General features: G+C 42.8%; 3 protein-coding genes across 10 annotated transcripts in view; 1 reads left to right on the plus strand and 2 right to left on the minus strand.

The window, feature by feature from the left end:
• OSBPL1A (oxysterol binding protein like 1A) overlaps positions 1 to 1,210 on the plus strand; it is a 77,901-nt gene extending 76,691 nt beyond the window's left edge. For all 8 annotated transcript variants that reach the window (XM_054814175.1, XM_054814178.1, XM_054814176.1 and 5 more), the window contains one exon: positions 24 to 1,210. In XM_054814175.1, the coding sequence (XP_054670150.1) occupies positions 24 to 126 (103 nt within the window). In that variant the 3' untranslated portion in view covers positions 127 to 1,210. The remainder of the gene's footprint in view (positions 1 to 23) is intronic.
• Positions 1,211 to 2,294: 1,084 nt separating this feature from the next.
• CABYR (calcium binding tyrosine phosphorylation regulated) lies at positions 2,295 to 6,790 on the minus strand. Its single transcript, XM_054814183.1, has 3 exons — positions 5,100 to 6,790; positions 2,863 to 3,396; positions 2,295 to 2,407 (listed from the first exon to the last, which is right to left on the minus strand). Exons 1-3 carry the CDS (start codon positions 5,428 to 5,430, stop codon positions 2,403 to 2,405), a joined length of 870 nt encoding a protein of 289 aa, XP_054670158.1. The 5' UTR covers positions 5,431 to 6,790; the 3' UTR covers positions 2,295 to 2,402.
• Positions 6,791 to 14,837: 8,047 nt separating this feature from the next.
• Positions 14,838 to 23,450, minus strand: part of TTC39C (tetratricopeptide repeat domain 39C) — a 40,948-nt gene continuing 32,335 nt past the window's right edge. Inside the window, exons 12-14 of the mRNA XM_054814181.1 lie at positions 21,378 to 21,482; positions 18,553 to 18,591; positions 14,838 to 17,901 (exon numbers count right to left, since the gene is read on the minus strand). Of these exons, the coding sequence (XP_054670156.1) occupies positions 17,812 to 17,901; positions 18,553 to 18,591; positions 21,378 to 21,482 (234 nt within the window). The 3' untranslated portion in view covers positions 14,838 to 17,811. The remainder of the gene's footprint in view (positions 17,902 to 18,552; positions 18,592 to 21,377; positions 21,483 to 23,450) is intronic.

The following is a 23,450-nucleotide window of genomic DNA, read 5'->3' on the forward strand; positions in this document are numbered from 1 at the left end:
ACATGCTGTATGTTTCCTTGCAGATGGTTCCACCAAGGCCCCAATCCCTATACTGGTACACAGGACTGGCTTTATTCTGGCAACTACTGGGACAGAAACTACTTTAACTTGCCTGATATTTATTGAAATGCAATAAGGAGCCTGTGACTGATACAAATAAGTCTTAATCTGTTTTAATGTTTTCCCTTGTTTTACTTATCTTCTGAAAAAACTGACAAGTTATCCAACAGAATATTAAGCATCTCCACAGTAAGTCTGGTGGTACCTGATCTGCAGTCCCATAGGTAGGGGAATCATTTTTCTGGCTAATGGTGGGTCCTGTGTGGACACAGTAAGTCGCCGTGGTTTTGAGCTGCCCTCTTTGCTGAATACACCTATATTAGGTTGTGGTGTATGAGGAATAGAACACCTTCTGCTGTTCTGTGAATACTTTCTTTTGTAGTTAACATTGGCACAAGTAAAACTGGTTTTATTTATTGTGACATGGGAATGTTTAAAAGCACACACAGTAATTGCAATATTCTGTTCTTAAATGAAGAAGGGTGTGTCACTTTTGTAAAGATGTAATTTTTCATAAAGTGACTTTTCTTTTACTAAAGTAACTCCCTTGGATCCTGAGCTCTGGTCAGAGATTCCAGAAGCGTTCCCGACTCTGGAGCATTAATGCAGTTGTTTAAGCTGGTAACATTACTCAGAGGTATTTATTCCATGTTTTGTGCAGTGTGTTTTGAATTTTGCTCTCCTGTTTTGCTACCAACCTTATGGTTTAAGGAATTAAGAGCCATTTAAATATCTACGGATTTGATTTGAACTGCACACTAGTAACAGGTTTTAAAAGAATCTGTTCCATGCACTAGAAATTCTGGTGCCCAGCACCACTGCAAAAAGACAAGAACCTAATCAGTCCAGGACCCAGTGGAGTGTGGCGGGAGGGGGACAGGACGCGTGTCTGTACTGTGCATACTCCTTGGGAGGAAGTCTTGTGCATTTCAAAGGTAGTGCAGCACCTCAGTGAGGCCTCCTGTGCACAGCTGCTTTACCCCTTTTCAGTGGGGTGCATTCAATCTTAGAGTGTAAGTTTATATTGAACTGTGTACAGAGCTTCTAGAGGGCAAGCTGCTCTTTGTACAATATTTTAACTGCTGTCTGGAGGTTAGTGTTAATTGAATAATTTAATTGCTACTAAATAAAGGCTTCAAAACTTCTTGCATCTAGTCTAAAGTGAGTGGTGTTTGACAGCACTGGCCCTTTCTGAGCAAGCCTACTGCAGAAGCTGCCACAGTGAAGTTGCACAGTGTGTGTCCTTGTGCTTCAGGGACCTGTTTTCCCCCAAGCAGGGGGGAATGGCTGGGGAACCGAGAGCTGCTTCCTCGAACATGCAAGCCTTCAGGGTTGGACTACTGAAGCTGTTAATAAGGCAAGGAGATGGTCACTGTCTTTTTCTCTGCACTACTAGAATTACCCAGGTAGTGATGCTGAGACACATTTGCATAGATAAAGGAAAGCCTGTTTTTTGGCAGCCTTTCATTTGAGGGCCCAGTTCTCACAGCAACCTGGAGTGGCAGAAATTCAATACCTACTCTGTCTCTTGGAAGCCTCCTCCCTGCACTCAAGCTTCTACTCTGGCCAGCATTTCTTAAAGTCTGTCTTAATTCCTGTGCAGCTTCAGGTGGGATTCTGAGATCTGTAGAAAGAGTCTAGCTGTTGGATCAGTGCTTCAGCGGGTCACACAGCATTGGACACTCAGTGCTAGAAAAAAAAAAAGCTCTTTTGTTCTTGCCTGCCCATTGTCAACTTTTCTTGTTTTGAGTGAATTCTGTTTCAAAAGAACAGGTGTGTTTTGGGGTTTTTTTTGTCTAGACCTATACCTCAAGAGTCTGCCATATTTAAGTGACCATACACCTGTAGTTGTAAAGCCTCTAAAGCAACATAAAGGTAGTTTTTCTTAACTCTTTCCTTCAAGCATTGCCTCAGTGGTCCTCAATAAACCTGTAGTTTGACTGAATTGACCATATGTGAGAGTAACTCCTTCCTCATTGAAAGTCTGACTGTTGTCTTGCTCCTGGCACTTGTGTACACTTCCTTCCCAGAGGATAACCCCAGCAGTAGGGGTGACACCTGGTTATCCTGAACCAACTGTGGCTCTGTATGTCATCTGCCAGTAGCGTTGGGGCTTACGCGTATATCATGTGAGTATGCTGAAGAAGCTGGGCAGGCCAGAGGTGTTGTAGGGGTCATTTCACACAAAGTTAACAGTCAAGATGTTGTGCTGTGCTAGGAAAGTATACAATGCATGGGAATGCAGTTCTAATTGCTGGCTTTCTTGGAGCATTTGCAGTAAGTTCTTTTGATTTATTACAATGTAAACTCCATTGTTCCTGAAGTCCATACAGCCTCTCTTCTCAACCTGTTTAAAATATAACATGAACTCAGTAGAACGTGGGCAGCAAGAACTTACTTTAATTGCTACCTAAATGTACTGTGAGGTGAGCATATTTTGCCACATTCTGAATATTACACTACTAGACAAATGCTAAAAGGCATAAAGATGTGAGATTAACCAAGTTTTTAGAATAAAAGAACAGCAAGACTAGTACTACTAATTGCAAAGTGTAACAAGCAGAGGAAGGTATTGGGTCTGTTATGTATGACCAGGTTAACCAGTGGTCTATAAACCTTTTTTTTTATTTTGAAAAGGGTTAAATTAAGCTTTTAGTAGTAAAATCCATACACTAGCATGTCCCTATGCAAGACTAATGCAAGAAGCAAGGTTACTTCTTTATGGCCCTGCTCTGGACATGGGGCCTGCTGTAATGGGAATCTGTCCTGCAGTACCATAACTTTCTGTAAGAGCGTTTATACCTGTGTGCTGATCACCAGCTGGTGAGCCTTTCTTTGCAGACATCATGTCATCCAGAGGGATGGCAACTGAGAAAACAGGGGCTGTGCGTGGCATAGCCCCAGTTTCCTCTGCAGAATGAAAATTGGGGCTTGCCATATCTGTTTCCTCATCAGCTGGCCTGGCAACTGGGACTGGGACAGTAGTGAGTCTTCTCCTAGCACCTGCCCCTTGCTGCGCAAAGACAGTGGGGCCAGGAAGAGGTTTCCAGTTCTGCGCATTCTGAATGTTAGAGCCCACTAAAATGAAAGGTGGAGCATTTCCCCTCTTGCTGTCCTCTTGCATCACATAAATTGGAGCAGATACTTGTGACAGTTGACCACACTGTTGATCTTCCCCTCTGGAAAGGCTGAGGGTTGCCTGGGAATAAGGAACACTGGCCCCAGCAGGAGGAAGGGATGGTGGTGATTTTTGACCTTGTCTCAAGTCAGTTAGGCAATAGAGGGTCCACACATTGGAACATGGTGGTGGCTGTCCTGCTTCACTTGATGCCATGGCTACAAAGATAAAAATAAGAGTGCTGGTATCAGCAGTGGTGAATTCCAGTCACGTTTGTAAATCCTCATGTATCAACCAAACATACCTATACTTGGTGAAAGCAAGCATGTTGGAAAAGAGAGCTGGGATGGCAAGCCCTGTTTGGTACATGGCTGACAAACACCTGCAGCCTAGAAAAAGTAAAACTGTTTATGGTCAGAGCAGAGGCTCTTTGGGTAAGCGTTTGTCTGGTATTTCTGAAACTGAAGTTTGTCAAACTCCCCTAAAAGTGTGAGGGTTTTTTTTAAAAGAGCCAGTGATGATTTACAGATCTGCCTAAGCTCAGCTCTCCTCTACAAAATGCCCTGCTGAGACCTCCCAGCTGTACAATTGCTCCTGGGACAGGACTTGGACAGATTCTGCAGTATCAGGGAGACCTGGGGCAGGGGAGCTCCACCCTGGAGGGTTTCTCCAGCTGGGTAAGGTTGGAGCTGGGCACATGTCACCACAGGGAAGAGATGCTGGTGAGGGCCTCACCAAAAAAGATGAACACCAGCTCACCTGCTGCTTGGGGAACTGGTGACCAGTGCTCAGCCCACTCAGTCCAGCTGCAGAAACTTGCCAAGCTCAGGACAGCAGAGGCAACCACCACTTTTTTTTTTTCTCATAAATGGAAAACCTCCTAGGTCAGTGCTGGAATATGAGATCTTTCAGGGGAGGAGAATCAAAACTAAGGCTCTGTCTGGTCACCTCTCTTCAGCCACAGGGCACATGTATTACATCTTGGGTCTCTAACATCTGCTTCAGAATAATAGGCTTGTTCTGAGCAAGATCATTTGGCATCAATGGGTACCTTCCCATCGCTCTTACCTCCATATTTGCCTGCAGGGGCACAGGAGTCCTGCACAGAGCTAGCCATATCTCTTGGAGCAGATGGCAGTGAGATCTAACACATGTGCACTGAGGCCAAGCAGAGTGTTGGTACAATCTGGAACTCATCTCCACCCTGCATTGCACTGACACTTTTCCATTTAATGACCACTGATGAAGCTGTAGAGCTGGAAGCTAGAACATGAAGATGACACAGGAGACCCAAAACTTTCTTACCTGACAAGACATAAACTTGCTCAGCTGACTCCACGTGTGCTGTAGATTTCCCCTCTCTCAGGATGGCACACTAAATCATCATCAGCTGAAGCTAAGGTTGTAGCACTTGAGCCCTGGCCTGCATTTAATGGCTGCTCAATATTTACCAGATAAGCTGTTTGGTCTACAAAGGGAATTATTATTTTCTGCGGAAACTGCTCTACATAGTGTGGAACCTCTGCATCCATCATCAGCTCATCATCCCGATACAGTGATACAACCTCAGTGGTTGAGGTAACCTCAGCTTCGTTGCAGGAAGGTACACCCTGCAATGGATCTTTAGGAGGAGGTGATGGTTCTTCCCACAAGGAGACCCAGGAAGCTTGATTTACAGCATTTGTTGAGACATCAGCCTGGCTGGCTGAGGGCCCTAGCTCTCCAGCTATGGAGGACTGACTCTCTGCTCCTGGTTGTGACCTAACAGCCTGTACAGAAATCTTAGCTGCTGGGACAGCAGAAGCATCTTCAGCGGCACTTTCTACTGGTGTAAATTCATTCTCTGAGGTCTGAGAGTCTTCGTGAAGAGTCTGCACACTGGTTGCCACATCCCTCACAGAATAAAAAGAATCACAGTTACCTAGCACATGGGCAGCAAGCTGTGCAGGCTCAGCAGGGACATACACCAGTTCAGGTCCCTCAGGGGATGAAGGTCTGTCAGATCTGGGGGGAGGATTGCTTTCTGTGATGGAACTGGCTAGTGATGGGTGTTGAGTTACTTTGGAGCTATATTGAACATTGGGTTCTTCAAGGAGCTGGTCTTCCTCTGTGTCAGTACACTTGTCCTTTTGCTTGGGCTCCCCAGAAAACAAAGTCTCTCTGTACTCTGTCCTCTTCTCTTCCGGTCCCTCATTCCCCTTTTCTGCAAGGTGAAAAGCATGTAATGGCAATACTTGAGCAACTGTTTCCATTTAATAAAATTAAGAGTAATTTCAGCACCAACTCAATTAGATGCTCTACAACACATTTATGAGGCTTCCAGAGATGGACTAATTTAAGGAGGGGGCTTGCTGCTTGCCTATTGATACAGGGAAAGAAAATTCAGAGAGCAGTGGTACCACTTCAAAATGTCAGAAGCCTTGACTCCGTTCCTGATCCTGCAGTGATTACTACAGTCTTAGCTACTGCCCACAAACATTGCTACACTTACAGGTTAAAAGATTAAACCTTTTACATTAAGCACATGAGATAAGCCAGCTAGGAGACTATGACTCCTCTTTGCAACACATCAGAACTCTCTGGATCCATACGAGTTATTTTAGATGCATAGATGGTGACATTTTAGCTTCCTCAAGAATCCTGGATACCTGTCAGTTCAACTAATCAAGTGAAGAACAGACATGAACAAGTTTTAGACAGTGAAAAATGGGTTCTAGATTCATTGACAAGGGCGGAACACAAGAGAGTACTTGTGGGATCAAAACAGTGTTCGATCACATGGTTATTAAAACCCTCAGCATGGGGGAAAAAACCAACAAACCAAGAGGTCTGGTTTCTATCATGATTAGCAAGTGTTGTCCAATACATAAAGCCAGCACAGCAGGAGAAGAGAAGGCGAGTCTTTACTATGTCATCACAGTTCAGCACTGAGGTGTTTTCTGCAGTCATGACTGGATGAGATCAGAAATCATGAGAAAACATAACTCAAAGGATGACAGAGCTAAATCCTGTCTGAAAAAACACTGTTCTGACAGCCATCCCAAGCCAACACAGACCCATTTCTAATCCCATGTCAGTACTGGGCAATGTCACAGAAAAGAAAGGCTCCCTTGCAGCTACGCAAACGAGCCAGCCGCCCACTGGTGCACCACTGGTCCCAAAACACATGCTGGCACCATGGGTGGGAGACTCCAGTGACTGAAGAAAAGGGAATATCACACCCATTTTTAAAAAGGTAATAAGGAGGGCTCTGGGAACTACTGACGAGGCAGCCTGGTGAGATCATGGTACAGATCCTCCTGGAAGATACATCGAAACATACAGAAGACAGAGGTGATTGAGAGCACCAGCATGGCTTCAATGAGGGCAAATCGTGCCTGACTAACCTAGTGGCCTTCTACAATGGACTGACAGCATCAGTGGACACAGGAAGGGCTATGGATGCCGTCTACCTGGACTTCTGTAAGGCCTTTGATAGAGTCCCCCACAATATTCTGGCTGCTAAACTGGGGAGAGATGGCTTTGATGGATGGACTATTTGATGCATAAGGACTTGGCTAGATAAGGACTTGGCTGGATGGCTGCATCCAAGTAGTTACAGTTGTCAGCTCAATGTCCAGGTGGAAACCAGCAATGAGTGGTGTCCCTCAAGGGTCCATACTGGGACCAATACTATTTAATATCATCATCAATGACAGAGTTGGATCAAGTGCACCCTCAGCAAATTGTGGATGACACCAAGCTTACTGGTGTGGTTGACACACTGGAGGGAGGGGATGCCATCCAGAGGGACCTGGATGGGCTTGAGAAGTGGGCCCATGTGAACCTCGCGAAGTTCAGCAAGGCCAAGTGCAAGGTCCTGCACATGGGTTGGTGCAATCCCCAATATCAATACAGACTGGAGGAAGAATGGATTGAGAGCAGCCCTGAGGAGAAGGACTGGGGGTACTGGTGGATGAAAAAATGGGCATGACCTGGCAATGTGCACTTGCAGCCCAGAAAGCCAACTGTATCCTAGGTTGCATCAAAAGCAGTGTGGCCAGCAGGTCGAGGGAGGTGATCCTGCTCCTCTGCTCCACTCTTGTGAGACCCCACCTGGAGTACTGCATCCAGATCTGGGGGCCCCCAACATAGGGAGAGCATGGAGCTGTTGGAGCGAGTCCAGAGGAGGGCCATGAAGATGATCTGAGGGCTGGAGCACCTCTCCTATGAGGACAGGCTGAGAGAGTTGGGGTTGTTCAGCCTGGAGAAGGGTCTGGGGAGATCTAATTGTGGCCTTTGAATACTTAAAGAAGGCTGTAAGACAGAGAAAGACTTTTTACAAGGGCCTGCATTGACTGGACAAGAGGCAACAGTTTTAAACTGAAAGAGCATAGATTTAAGATTAGATATCAGGCTTGGGGTTTTTTGTTGTTTTTTGTTTGTTTGTTTGGGGGGGGTTGTTTGGTGGTTTTTTGTTTGGTTGTGGGGTTTTTTTGGGGGGTTTTTTTTTTTGCAATGAGGGTGGTGAGACCCTGGAACTGGTTTCCAAGAGAACTTATGGATGCCCTGTCCGTGGAAGTGTTTAAGGCCAGGTTGGATGGGGCTTTGGGCAACCTGGTCTAGTGGAGGGTGTCCCTGCCCATGGCAGGGGGGTTGAAGCTAGATGGTCTTTGAGGTCCTTTCCAACCCAAACCATTCTATGATTCCAAATCACACTGCAATATCTTAAAATTAAAACGACCAAAGGCATCCAGGCTCTCCTCTATACTCAAGGGGAAAGTATAGCATCCCAGGGGACTAATTCTTCCCACATTACACGGAAGCAAGCGCTTTCTGAAGATGCCTGCCTTTTCAATAGCCAACAGCCTCACTAGGGCTAGTTAGGATGCATCCTGTAATAAGTGAAAACTACTTCCATCCATTCCAGTTGGAACATTGTCTCAAAATACCTTAAAGGAACAAACAACAACTATCTTACCGCTAATGAACTCAAACTTTTCAACCAGTTCTGTTATATCCAGGTTTGGATGCCCTGCAAACAGAAGCAGAGATTAAGCTGGAGGAGGATTGCACTCTCAAATAGCTCAACTCTTCACATGAAGCTCCGGTAGGAACAAACCTTTTTGAAAGGTGACGAGCTCATGGAAATAGCGAGCAAAAAACTCAGCAATGTCATCTGGGTTGTTTTGCATGACAGCCCGGCTCACCCCCTCAAGCAGGCTCTTGAGGCCACGTGGAACAATCAGCCTGATCTTTGAAGACTGCATCTTCCCCACCTCAGGTCAGCTTACGATTTCTCATCTGTACAAACCGAACCCCTCGGCTGAGCGTCTACCCCGCCCAGTGCGAAGCGTCTAATGCCGACGCTGTGATCGCAGCTGCTCATCCCTTGCCACGCCCTCAATAACCTCCTCCACCCCTTCCCAAACTCTTTTTTAACTTAAAGGGGGTATTTACCATTTGCAGTGGCCAAATCCTTTACTCCCCCCCTCTGTGCCTTTAGGCAGCAGGAGGCACAGTCAGGGGGCCCAGCCAACTAGGGAAAAACCTCGTGAATTCACTCGCGCCCCAAATTCCTGGTTTTTAAAGATAAACCCCACCAAAGCACCCCCTGATGAGCCACAAAAGCCATTCGTGTTCAAGCAAAGAGTTTACAGGACGCTTCTCCCCCCCTTCCCCCCATACTTGCTCGTTCCTGACCCCCGCCTCCTGCCGGCACCCCCCAATGAGAGTGGCAGCCAGGACACCCAGGGAGGGCTACCACACCCATCCAGGAGGGTGTGACATCACAGTGCCTGTGCATCATCAGCGCGGCAGTGCAGAGGTTCAGAGCCAACAGCAGCTGTGCTCCAGCGCTGCGGCGTTACTGGTTGGTCAAATAGAATTTAAAAAAAAAAAGAGCAGGAGGTGAAATACACAATTAAAATTTACACTCACCAGAGTGCTCTGCAGCCAGGTGATGCTGCTGCTCATCAGCGAGGGCTTTCCTCCTGCAATAAACACCTCATCACTCGAGCAGCGGTGCATTTAATGGACATGACCGTTTGAGCACCTCTCTATTTGTAATCCTTTTAATAATATATTTTAAGACCAAAGTACAATGTTGTGGCTGCCGTCGCTCAAGACAAACGGTGTAAGGGCTGCAAAGAGCAAGGCCAAACACCCACGGGTGCTGCCCACCACGGGGCACAGGAGCACCCTATGAACTGCTGCGTGTCCTCCCTTCCCACGCTACTGTGAAACCCCTTCCTGCCTTCTCCTCTGACTCACCTTCAAGCTTGTAACCCTCTGAACTGGCAGGGCAGGCAGAACCCCTCCGAGGAAGTGTTTCGCCTTTGCTGAAACACCATCTTTCCTTCACAGCAACAGGCAGCCAAACCGGAGATGTTTCTTCCCAGCACTGGAAGAGTGTAACTTTGTGCTCACCCTCGGGTTATGATGACTTCACACGATCCAACGCTGCAACCTGTGGAAAGCAGAAAGGCTGCAGCCACATCCCTCCCACCCCTCTGCCAGCCGTGGTAGAGCAGGTGGGTGTGCAGACCCATCCCCCGGTTCGCAGCCTGGCCTTTTCACATAGGTGACACGCAACACCCGAGGGATTTACGCCCAGGTGACAGACTGTAGAATAGAGCGCCTGAGAAGCGATGTTTGGTGCTGACCTCTGGCAGGAGCTCAGAGCAAACGGGTGGGCGCTGTAACCACGGCAGCGACACCCAAAGAGGAACCAGATTATTCCTTAATACAGCTCCATTCATATTGTAGAACCTTATGATTGCAAGGGCAAAACCTGAAACAAACCTCAACAGCCCCAGGGACAGCATTTGCTTTCTAGTGCACATTTTCAGTGGATACACAGAATATCATTTTCTGTTCCAGTAAAACAAGCACAAAAAAAGGTAACTGTATAGTGCCATATTTTCAAGGTTACCCCTAACTAGGTTTCTGAGGATCATGAAGGCAAGCCATGATCAGGAGTCTGCTGTGGGATAAAAACTTTTATCTCCCAACCATGCTAGAGATCATTCTTCATGAAGGCTGGAAAACCATCCTCTACCCACCTGCTCCTGCATTCCTGGATGTCTGCAACTCTACAAAAACCTGAGGGGAATCCCAGCAGCACTGAAGATTTAAGACTCAAGTGTCATTGCTATGAAAGCACTTAGACTATCTACAATGGCTTCCTTTAATAAGTAATGTGTTCATAATAGTTCATTTAAAATTAACAGAATATTGTATCACTTTCAAGTTAGTTCACTGGAAAGTATGTTAATGGTAAATTTACCAGAAAATGCTTCTTCCATAAAAGAATCCTTAGAAAGTAATTTCTCATTAAGAAAACTTCTTACAATAGCTTATCAGTCCTGGAGAGTGACAATACAGACCATGATATTAAAGAAGGTAAATATGAATATGCTATGACCTGTGAAATTCGGAAGAATAGCTTTGCTATAGAAAGAATAAGGCATGCTTCAAGTATATATATGATGACTAGAAAATGTATAATTTCTGGAGTCAGGAGAGTAATCTGAAGTCTAGATTTCTGTATGGAGAACATAGAGAAGCAACAGGACTTCATAAAGGCATGAAACATACCTGTGTGCAAACGCAGTCATGTGGTTACTTCAAAACCATCCTCAATGAATACAGATCAGGAGATAATTTGAAAATTTGCTTCTTCTGAAAACTCTCAAATTTCTAGGTATGCAAAGCTCTGCACAGCAAAAGCTTCAAAGATGTTTAAGTACAGATGTCATAAACCACAGAAAAAAATTATCATGAGAGGTAAATGAACAGAAGCATAAACCTCCTTAAATATTTAAAAAGGTTGCAGCCCCTAACATAAAAGCATGTCTGTCTGAAACTTAATGTGGTGGGTTGACCCTGGCTGGAGGCCAGGTGCCCACCAAAGCCGCTCTGTCACTCCCCTCCTTAGATACACAGGGGAGAGAAAATATAACAAAAAGCTTGTGGGTCAAGATAAGGACAGGGAGAGATCACTCACCAGTTACTGTCATGGGCAAAACTTGGGGAAATAAATTTATTACCAATCCAATCAGAGTAGGGTAATGAGAAATAAAACCAAATCTTAAAACACTGTCCTCCACCCCTCCTTTCTTCCCAGGCTCAACTTCCATCTCGATTTCTCTCCCTCCTCCGCCCCCCAGCAGCACAGGGGGACAGGGAAGGGGGATTGTGCTCAGTTCATTGCACATTGTCTCTGCTGCTCCTTCCTCCTCAGGGGGAGGACTCCTCACACTCTGCCCCTGCTCCAGCGTGGGGTCCTTCTCACAGGAGACAGTCCTCCACTGACTTCTCCAATGTGAGTCCTTCCCACGGGCTGCAGTTCTTCATGAACTGCTCCAGCGTGGGTCCCTCCCATGGGGTGCAGACCTTCAGGACCAGACTGCTCCAGCGTGGGTCCCCCACAGGGTCACAAGTCCTGCCAGCAAACCTGCTCCAGCACGGGCTTCCCACAGCATCACAGCCTCCTTCGGGTGTCTCCACCTGCTCTGGCATAGGGTCCTCCATGGGCTGCAGGTGGGTATCTGGTCCACCATGGACCTCCATGGGCTGCAGGGGGACAGCCTGCCTCACCATGGTCTTCTCCAGGGGCTGCAGGGGAATCTCTGCTCCTGCACCTGGAGCACCTCCTCCCCCTCCTTCTGCACTGACCTTGGTGTCTGCAGAGTTGTTCCTCTCACATATTCTCACTCCTCTCTCTGACTGCAGTTGCTGTTGCACAGGTTCTTTCCCCCTTCTCAACTGTCATCCCAGAGGCGCTACCACCATTACTGATGGGCTCGGCCTTGGCCAGCAGCAGGTCTGTCTTGGAGCCGGCTGGCATTGGCTCTGTCGGACATGGGGGAAGCTTCTGGCAGCTCCACACAGAAGCCACCCCTGTAGCCCCCTTCCCCCCCGCTACCAAAACCTTGCCATGCAAAACCAAGACACTTAATTTATTCCCACATGCTCCTCTTATGTCTGGCAATGAATTCACTGTGCTGGAACTCAAATGGTGTTTTTGGAAGCCATCTACAGTAAATCCATCATACAAAGTGCACCAGCTACTCTACTAAAACATCTGGCTCCAAACTGAAGAACCTGTCAGTCCAAGAGCAGTTTGCCCAACTGAAGGCAACTACCCTGCCTTAACCATCCTTTGCTTCATCTGCAGAAGTAATAGCTTCCAGATTATGTTAAAATCTTATGAGAAAGAAATGTCTTAATGGACAGAAGTTCAGTAAATCAAGGTCCCAGATAAGCCTTAAGTTTCTGCCAAAAAAAGGCTCAGTTCATTCATTAACTCTTTATTAGACAGTTTACAACAGCTTAATGGATTGCACTGGTTGGGGGTCAGTTTTGTTTTGTTTTTTAAACTTGCAATCTTTTTCAAAGCTTCAGCTAAACAGGCAGAAGAGGATTTGTGTTTTTTGCAAGTACTTTTTATATTTCTGCTTGCCACACCCCTCAGTAGAATTCTAAGTGAGGGTTTGCATTCATATGCAAAAATCTCCATGAAAATTTCTTGCTTCTCCTACCAAAAGTACAAAATACTGTTTTTATTTAAGGTGTATTTATGCTTGTCTCGGACTCTGTCTTCCTCTTCATCAAGGCCTTTACTACAAGTCACACCTGCGGAGAGAAGTATACGTCCCAGGAGTACAATTATCTTTTTTTCCCCCCCTGTACAGTTAAACATACTGCTCTTAGAGAAAGACTGGCAGGTGTTTGTTACGTAAATGCATCTGCTCAGCCGAGTTTGACAATCTCTCTCTCCCTTCAAATATTCAACTCTAACAACCTTTGTTCTCTTAACCTCTTCACAAGGGAGCCTCTCTGGGCACCTTCTAGAGGTAAGCACAGCTTGCCAAAAAACGACTCAAAACCACTGAGGACCATCCAATCATGCAAAACTCAATAGATTACTTGATCAAATTGTCCACTGGAACACCATCTTGGAAGGAGACACATCAAAAGACAAACAGCATTTTTGAAAAAGTAGCAATGAAATAATAGAGGTAAGACAACTGAAGATGAACTCCCCACATGGCTAAAACACACTGGTTAAAACACAGCGGCTACAAAGATCATTAAAATGAAGCAAAAAGGTTCTGAGCAGAAGCAGGAAGGCAATATGTAATCATAATACGCACCTACCCTGCTAACCTATGCTGAGTCCAGTTTAGGAGTCTGAACTTACTTTAGAAAAGTATGGTGAAAAATAGAAATAGCTCAGTATTTAACTCTAGAAAGCCTGCCTCAAGTTGACTTTCTGTCTCATTTATATTTTGCTCATGCAAACGAGCACTAAGTGACCTGAATGTTTTTTATAACATCTACACTGAGACATGGCAAAGAACACAGCATCTGATATAGCAGAAGAAAATATGAAGAGATGGAGCGTCTGGAAACCAAAGTTACAGACCTCTAGGTTTAGAGGTGTCAAGGGAGCGGATCCTTTCACGTACTGGTCCTTCCGCAGCAGTTCACCACACCGACCTTCTGCACCTCATTTGCTTGTATGTAGTCTCTTCTGCAAGCACTCTGGAGATGCATGCAATGCCAGCAACAACAAAAAAAACCTACAAAGATGGAAGGGATACTAAACAGTACAATATTTAAGTGTAATTCAATCAAGGGAAGCGACCTTCAGTATGCATGTAGCAGAGGTGGGGAAATCACTTTTTGTCATCTACTAGTGGCACAATTTTGTAAATGATCAATGGAACAAGTTTCACAGTTCAGGGAGAATACATATTTGCAATATTGTGATCAAGTTAGGCCTTGCGTAAAATATCTCAATCTTTTTTTCCGGTGCATCTTGTACACTGACTAATTTCATATAAGAATTTGCTTGGGCATAAATTAAGAGTATTGTATATAGATATGGAGAATTCAGTGTAAAAACAGCAGGTTCCCATGCTTTCTGAATCTCCGTATAGAATATCGTATTTTAATTGTTCTCTGGTCAAAATGAACCAGAACTTGCCTGTATATTTCCATCTTCTGCAAGTCAACTTTTCTAGATAAAAGTAGCTTTTCTATCAGTATTTTCTAGCTCACCTCAAAACATTAGAATGCAAGACAGTATTGTATAAGCATCTACTCAAACTGTAATTAGCAAAGAAACAATTCCCCACTCCTGCTTTCCCCTCCCCCCCCCAAACTCCTAATTTATATAAAGTCATTTGGTGTAGAGCTCCTCCAGGATGAAGGATTTCAGGCAGTATACCTGTATTTCTTACTCCTGAAGTCCAGTGGAGTCTACCATTTGTGTTCTAGGCTGCCTGCAGAGCCTCTGCTGAGACCAGGGCAGGCGTGCTGGCCAGATGCCACTGGCTGCCCAATTGCCCTAAAGACAGCAAAGTATAAATTTATTTCTTAACATTAGCTTTAAGATTACTTGTTTGCGATTGCATAATTTTTCATGAAAGTGATTGCTACCACTGTTAGTATTTTGTAATGATGACTGGAAAGGGAATTTGAGTGTCATTTATAGGCTACCCTGCTTTCACTCCACTGATATGTTCAATTAGCACCCTCCTCACGCCACCCACAGCCCCCTGCCAACCTGATGCTAGCTCCTGTTCAGCAGTTAAAGAGCAATTTTTAAACACAAGTATGATCAGCTGTTGGAAAGACAATCAGATTGTTGTAAATTGAAAAGCAATTCAATACAACATTTGGGGAATTTTATTTAAGAATAAAGCATAATATAGAATATGAACCAAGCATTCAAAGTCAGACAGAGAAGAAATTAAAGTGCTTGCTTTAGAGTAAATTAGAAACATTTTTCAAAGGTGTAGGAATACAACAAATACAACTGTGTGTGGTTCTTTTTCTTTAATGAAGAACAAGTAAATCTGATGTCTTAAAACTGCATCTTAAACCTTGTTCACTCTATGGTTGATCTCAACATGACACATGTAACTCACTTTCTAAACCAGAAGACTATAATTATACTGGAAGAACAAAGGCTGAGGTAATTGCTGACTAGAAAACTTTGTTACAGAGTCACTTGACATCCCAGAAGTTTTCCCAATACTTGATATCATCTTGTTCAGGAGGCCGCCAATTAAAAGACAAACTTTGAGGAGCAAGGGAACAAAACTCATGCCCACTTTTTTTTTCTTAAATTTTACTCAGAAATATAAAAGTGCAAGTTCTGTAAATTAACAACATTTACAGTACATCACAATAAATATGCCACTTTGTGACATCTAAAAATTCTAGTAATTTATTTGAAATGAGTCATATTGAGATAAAAACTGCATCAACATCAACAAAAATACCTGACCCAGTAAAGATAGTCTTAACATATTAACTAGCAAGATGCATATTCCATTATTGCTATTAGACCATGCCTCCGAGTTCCAAAGTATAAAAACTTATCAGTTTACACAAAATACAGTTGAAATTTTTCTCATCACAGGCACAATCTAATATAAAAAATAATTTTGCCATTTACAATGTAGGAGATTCTCCTATGAGGGGAGGAAAAAAACTTAATACAGAAACAGGTAGATCTATTTCAGTGATGATTCGCTAAATTCACAGAAAAGCTGCAATTTGCACAGAGTTAAACTGTATATGAATATATAGTGTCTTTCCATATCCACTCCTGGCCTGGTGAGAACAGGAGGCCTTTTAGTAAATTTACTACAATTTAGTAAATTTACTGCTAGCTACCTCCAAGTATGTAGACCCTAGATACCCCAACGCAAATCGCATGCAGGTGCTTTGTGTCCTGAACAGCTTAGTCTCACATTATATTTAAGCAGTGTATTTAAAAGGAATTTTGTTAGTAAATGTACTGTTTCTAGCTATTTACCCAGAATGGACTGTCTCTCTCATTGCAAAACATTAAAAGTCAGATAGGACAAAATAAGACTTCCAGTACATTAAAGCCCACTTTTAAAATCACGATTTGAATTCTAAGTAGTCACTATATATACACAATATCTTGTTTTCTAGTCAATACTTATTTGGATTGACCAAATAAAGCTGAACACTCATTTGTGACTCACTGTTAAATTTTCATAAAAAACCCCAGTGTACTATCTGTAACGCACCTAGATTATAGAAAAATAAAACTGGATTTTTAAGAGTTAAGAGTCTCTCCTCTCCTTCAGGAACTGCAACAAAAGCGTATAACTGCTCTAGGAATGCCTTTCATAGCAGGAACTGTGTATTTCTAGAGAGAAATAAAAAAGTGTCTCAGCCATTTCATTTGGCCTACCAAATAGGACATTACTGTTCTCCTCCATATCAGTCTTGCTTTAGATGCAACCTCAAAAGCAAATCAATGAAGGTTAGGTGTGGGCAAGGTCTAAAACTTTGGCAACATATTCTACAAAGAGCTAAGAAAAGAAAAAAAAAGTTTAAGCTAAGGAACTGTTTAAGGCAACCTGACCAAAGTAAAGATAAGGCTTTTGGATAACTATTTCCAAGGATATCCAGTTTTCTTAGCTTTGCAAAGTAACATAATTCAACTAACTTTCTGGTCAGATTTCCATTCATAAGCTTCTTAAAAAAATATTTACCTTCCTTTAATATGGTAATAACTGAATATAAAACATAAGGAGATACTACATATTACAGACAAAAGTAAAAAGAAAAGCTACAGATGAGCACACAGATGGCCAAGTATTAAAAATGAAATGGTCACGATAAAAGTTTTAAGCTCTCTGAGGTATTTCAATATCTTAACACCACAGGTTTGAAATACCATATAGAGACTTAAGATATCATAGTAGTGGTATAACTACCAAAGTAGACTTTTGGGTTTGGTTTTTTTTGTTTTGTTTGGTTGTTCTTTTTAATACTTTTAAAGGTCACTGCTATACAGATTCAGCAGCTTGAATGAAAAATATGTAAAATTACTGTATCTGGCCTAGGTATTTTAACATAATATTCAGAATATTAAGAGCAGAGATAAAAACTGCCCACACTGTAATTGCATATCGAAGTAAGTATTTGCTGGAATGTACCAGAAGCAGAGATCCCAAATATTGACATAATTTATATCACAAGTATGAGCTGCGTTGGAAGGAATGAAGAATGGAAGGGGATGCAAGGTTTAAAATTCACACATTAGTCATCACGAAGTCACTAACATAAACCACTAAAATTCAGTAAGATCTGTTTTTTTGTGGCTCAACAGTTTTCCTCCTCCTGAGCATTGGCTAATGCTTGGAGAAAAAAAAAAAGTGTTCTGCATTTATACCAATTACTTTTATCGTATTATTCTAATCAAAACAGAAGTGCTCCTCTTGGCATATTTTAGATCTAGATCTATTTTAAAAGGTAAAAAGAAAAAAATCACACCTGCCAATATTGTTGAAGTAAATCATGTGTGCTTATTTAGGCTCACCCGCAGAATTACAAGTAATTGCGTTCAGCTTGGTTTAAACAAAACAAAAACTGAAGAGTTAAAAATGCAAGGTCACTTAACCTTCTTCCTGGTTGATTTACTTTTAGTTAAAATGGTAATGTTTTACTAAGCCATACCAACTCTGACCATACTAGGAAAGTGTCTCTGGCACAAGTGGTTTTCAGAAGAAAAGCTGGTCTTCCCAACAGCTTTTTCTTCCGCTTCATCTTAAAGTGCAGAAACTGTGGGAAAGCATAACAAGACTTCCTGTCCGTCACTGTGGAACTACTTCCCTTAGAGAGGCTAAGGCTGCATGTATGCGGACGTGCAATCTGTTCTCAAAGTCATAGCCAGTAAATTCCTCCTGGGGGAAAAAAAAGGCATATAACTATTAGCCTCCTTCACTTTAGGATGTGAAGATAAATCTACTACTAACGCTTAAGCAGTCATGTTACAAAACAGATAGAAGAAAAGAGGTTAACTGGAGATTGCATGTTGCAATATCCCCACATTACCCAAAGCAACAGAATTACTACAGAAATTCCAAGTTGGTGAAGAGAGCAAAAAGCTTCTGTTTCCAACATGCTGCTTGGATCCCATGCAGTTGAACAGCACCTGGAAAGTTCTGCAAGTCCAAAAGCTCTAGAAAATCCCAACATGCCCAAGGCAGGAACCAGTTGGAACAGACAGGGAGTGCAGAGTTGTCATCTTCAGACTTTCTGTAGCCAAATCTTAGTTGAAAAACTTGGCAAGGTTCTAACACTCCAAGAGAGGTCACTAATGTGGGCTCTGTGCTATGACTGACCTATAAATACATATCTACATAACATACATAAATGCATATCATATACATTGATGTATATGATATATACATGTAGATATACATGATATGATATATACATGATAGTGTTGTAGATTATAGGTGAGGGACACCGACACTTAACATCCGCTCCCCAAAACACGACCTCTCAAATGCCCTCATCTCAGAAAGAAATTTGAGTTTCTCAGGTTTTACCTTGGCTTGGAGAAGTAAGGTTTTGCCTCTTGGCACAGTCTACAAAAAGACAAACATTGCATTAGAAATGCATCACAAATGTTACATCAACATCTTAAGTAGACCTTCATCAATGCTCAGGGAAACAAACAAAGCTACAGATAAAGTGATCAACAGAGTAATTTGTGTTTATTAACCAAAGTTTAAGCCATTTATTTACAAAACAAGTTACTGGATTTTAAGCATTAAAACTTGTTTCAGAAATCACCATTTCAAACTCTTAAGGACAAATATATGTATTTGCAGATTAAGCTTTACTACTGAAAAACTCGTGGTTTATTTCTTATTATGTGGTACATTTTTATTTTAAGCCTTACAAATAAACAATCAACTGCCTGATAAAAGACAGAAAAATGAAGTTTTCTTATTCAAATATACCTGAATACGAACATATGTATTTATACCAGTTAAATTACATTCACTAAGACACCTACAAAAAAAATAATCTGTAAACTTTTAACATAACCACATTAAAATCTTAAAAGAACTTGATTAGAACTAAGTTTAAAATAACAAAGATGATTCAGATGAATCAAACATGTAATTATGAGTAATTTTAAAGCAAAGGAAATGTAATGACAACATGCCTTTTATACCAAAATGCATATTCATATCTGAATATGCATATCTGTTTGCTCAGGTCTTCAAATATGCTCAGCCTTTCAGGTAAATGTGATTTATAAAATCCTATTCCTTTCTATTCTTGACCATATAGAGTTCTCACATGACACCTCAGCTAGTAAATGGAATTTTCTAAACAGCATCCACTCGCCTGTAATTCTAGTTCTTGCTTTTCCCCACTCCATCCCACTTTATTCAAATATCATTTACCTCCTCATTGTCCGAGTGCCACAAGAGGGAGTTTCCTGCACGTCCTTCACATACTAAGCGCTACCACAGCTTCTCAGTACAGCTACAAACCGAGGTTTGTTCAGTCCCCGACACGAAGCACGTTCAGCTACTGTGTGCATGTACTACATGTAAAGCATGGAGGAAGGAAGGACTGCTCCCACATTTTCAAAATCTTCAGATCATTTCACTACCCACCACACATTTTTTCATTATTTTTTTAAGAAACAGTTGACATGATCAAATTTAAATATGAACATGGGGAAAAAAAAGGCAGCAGAAACATTACTGGACTCAGACCTCCCTACCAGGCTTCAAGGCCCAGTTCTAAGTCGCAGGGCAGCAGGGTTTTCAAAAAAAGAACAATTATTTTTAAAAGTGTTTTCTAGTTTTGTCCTTTGTTGTGATAATAATTTCTATTGAAAGATTTTCCTTTCCTTCCCTCTTTGGAAGGTTCAGGTCAGGTGATTAAATCTGACAAGATTGAAAATAACTGAAAACAGAATCTTAAGACTATGAGATACTATCAGCCCAACTACTTTATACGCTACATAGAATGATGTGGGGGTTCCAGTCATTGCCCTGCATCTGCTTCCCCTAACTCGCAATCTGATTCAGGAAGTAGCATAAACTCCAAGTATCAACGTTATGTGTCTGAGGGGGGAACGAGCACCGAGAGTGGTGCAGAAATTCCCTAGTTTAAGATTCTCCGGCCTCCCTAGGAGATGGGTTACATGCAAATACCTGAACAATCAGTATCATCAGCCAAACCATTTGGACAGTCTGAAAGCCAGGTGGATTATTTTCCTCTTCATCCTAAACAACAAAAATCTCACTACTCGAGGTTAAAGCCAAAATGCCAACACATACAGCTTTAATGGCATTTAAATGACTGAAATCACTTTCCTTATACATCCACTGCAATGAAATAATATGATGGTATGCATGTCCTCAGTCCAGCTAGGTTTCCAAGATGCACTGATGTGCAAGATTACTAAGAAATCTGTCCCAAGAGTGGGGATAATTAATCCCAAAGTAAAAAGACTTGTGACAAATATTGTATTGTTCCAAATATAAGTTTGATCCCAAACACATGGAGCTATTTTAGGAAGACACCAAATTCTGCTTGGAGAGGATAACTACAGGTAATCTTTGAGCTCAAACAGCACCCAACAGGAAGTTAAATACGTAAGAAAGGGATCCTAGGTGCTCACCACACTAAATACCACCTGCAGAGAACAAATCCCTGCCTACCCAAGGCATTCTTGCCAGGCCTCTGCTGCCACCAGCAGCAGGAGCACTAAGGCAAGCGAAGGGGAGAGAGGTCTTTGCATCTTGCGGGGTGACAGAAGTATTTCCATATCCCAGAATTTATATATACTGTTTCTATAAGGCATGTACAAAACAAATGGGCATCATGGTATGATCAGAGAGGTGAAAAGTGAAATCTGTGGTGCTTTTTGGGGTAAAGTACTAAATAAAAATCAAAACAATGTGGTGCTACACTTATCAAAATTCTTGCTCTACTACTTGCTGTAGGTTTGCAGACATGTTCATTTCACTGCTAGAGAGACACATCACTAATGGTCAGGAATGTAACAGCTGCCCTGAAGAATCTCAGAGAGTCTCAGGCTGTTTGGTTTTTTTAATGTAAAAATAACAATAAAACAAGTTATTGCAGTGTTATCAACAGATAACAAAGCTCCTCAGAACACCCTTATAGCTCTTGATATTGAAAAATTAAGACATTACCTAAAACGCATTGCATTTCTTGGTTTGCAAGAAACAAAGTAGTAAGTTTCTTTATGGTAGGTATAAAAGAAATTTTTAAAACTTAATATACATTATCACCTATAAACTTTATTTCATTGTTTGTATAGTAGTATGTTGACTCCCCATCCTAATTTTAAGAGTTTAAAAATAGGTTACGCTGTTACCTCTGGATTGTCTAAGAGAAGACAGCCAAGTTCATAGCAAGCATATGGCTGGACGTATAAGTTGTTTTGACGGCACAGTTCATCTTTAGCAGCTCGCTGAAAGAACTATAAAAATTAAAGAAAAAGATTGCAGTAATACATCTAAATTGACTGTTTGACACTTAAAAAAAATCCAGAAGTACCATTACCATTCAACTTTAAGCACTAGAAATTAGCCTAACACTAACATAAGAATACATTAAAAACTTCCAATGGTAGAGATTCTTTAAGCAAGGACCCAGAAGTTGTCACTGACACTACTGTATCAAGGCAAAACTATTTGTTTGGCTTTTTACCAAGTAATATATTGACTGTTTCAGGAGTCTTCCAACTTCACACTGAAAAAATACTAGATCTAACAAGGAACTTTAACATCAGAGATGAAGTACCCAGATGATTTAAGATACATTGTATTGGGTTTGCACGGCAAGGTTTTGGTAGGGGTGGGGCTAGAGGGGTGGCTTCTGCAAGAAGCTGCTAGAAGCTTCCCCTGTGTCTGATAGAGCCAATGCCAGCCGGCTCCAAGACAGGCCCGCCGCTGGCCAAGGCCAAGCCCATCAGCACCTCTGTGATAACATATTTAAGAAGGGGAAAAAAACAAGCTAGATGGAGCTTTTGCAGCTGGAGAGAGGAGTGAGAAGATGTAAGAAACTCTGCAGACACCAAGGTCAGTGCAGAAGGAGGGGCAGGAGGTGCTCCAGGCGCCGGAGCAGAGATCCCCCTGCAGCCCATGGTGAAGGCCATGGTGAAGCAGGCTGTCCCCCTGCAGCCCATGGAGGAAGGATGAGGGGGTGCAGAGATTCCACCTGCAGCCCATGGAGGACTCCATGCTGGAGCAGGTGGAGGCACCTGAAGGAGGCTGTGACCCCATGGGAAGCTCGTGCTGGAGCAAGCTCCTGGCAGGACCTTTGGCCCTGTGGACAGAAGAGCCCACGCCAGAGCAGGTTTGCTGGCAGGACTTGTGACCTTGTGGGGGACCCACACCGGAGCAGTCTGCTCCTGAAGGTCTGCACCCCGTGGGAGAAACCCACACTGCAGCAGTTCGTGAAGGACTGTAGCCCATGAGAGGGACCCCACGCTGGAGCAGGGGAAGAGTGTGAGGAGTCCTCCCCCTGAGGATGAAGAAGTGGCAGAAACACCGTGAGATGAACTGACCGTAACCCCCATTCCCCGTCCCCCTGTGCTGCTGAAGGGGGAGGTGGTTGAAACTGGGAGTGAAGTTAAGCCCAGGAAGATGGGAGGGGTGGGGGGAGGTGTTTTAAGATTTGATTTTATTTCTCATTGCTCTACGCTGTCTTGCTTGGTAATAAATTAGAATTTTCTCTCTAAGTTCAGCCTGTTTTGCCCGTGATGACAATTAGTGAGTGATCTCTCCCTGTCCTTATCTTGACCCACAAGCGTTTTGTTATACCTTTTCTCCCCTGTCTAGTGAAGGAGGGGAGTGATAGAGCAGCTCTGGTGGGCACCTGGCCTCCAGCCAGGGTCAACCCACCACATACATGCTTGAGAGAAGCGGGGGGGGGGGGGGGGTGGCGAGAGATTTAAAGTCAGCATCACCTCCCGTGCTGCTTATGTGAATTGCATTCTATTTTGGGGAGGGGAAGGAAAAAAGTTGTGCCTACAGATCAAAGCCTGGAGCAGGGCAAAATTATTCTTTGGTATGTGCTAATAATCAAACCTCTCAGTGTCTAATAAGTCTGGAGGAGAAGCAGCAAATCCATGCTTTCGAAAGGTCAATCTCCAAGTTGTTTGGGTTTTTTGTGTTTTGTTGTTTTTTTTTTTTTTTTTTTAAAGTTAGACAAAGTAAACACAGCAGAACCAAGAACTTCACCATTCTTCTTCCCAGCTTCCCCTTGTCTCTTGCTCCTACAAGAAACTTTAGCTACCATGTTCATTCAACATGCCAATTACTTTCATAACACAGAATAATGAAGATATGCTAGAAAGAAAGTTTGAAAAGAACCTGACATACTGTGTTGGAATTCACAAAATAGCATCATTAATAGCACTGAAAACTAATGGCTTGCTTAACAC

Source organism: Grus americana, chromosome 2, assembly GCF_028858705.1.
Source record: "Grus americana isolate bGruAme1 chromosome 2, bGruAme1.mat, whole genome shotgun sequence".
In the NCBI taxonomy this organism is placed as follows: domain Eukaryota; kingdom Metazoa; phylum Chordata; class Aves; order Gruiformes; family Gruidae; genus Grus; species Grus americana.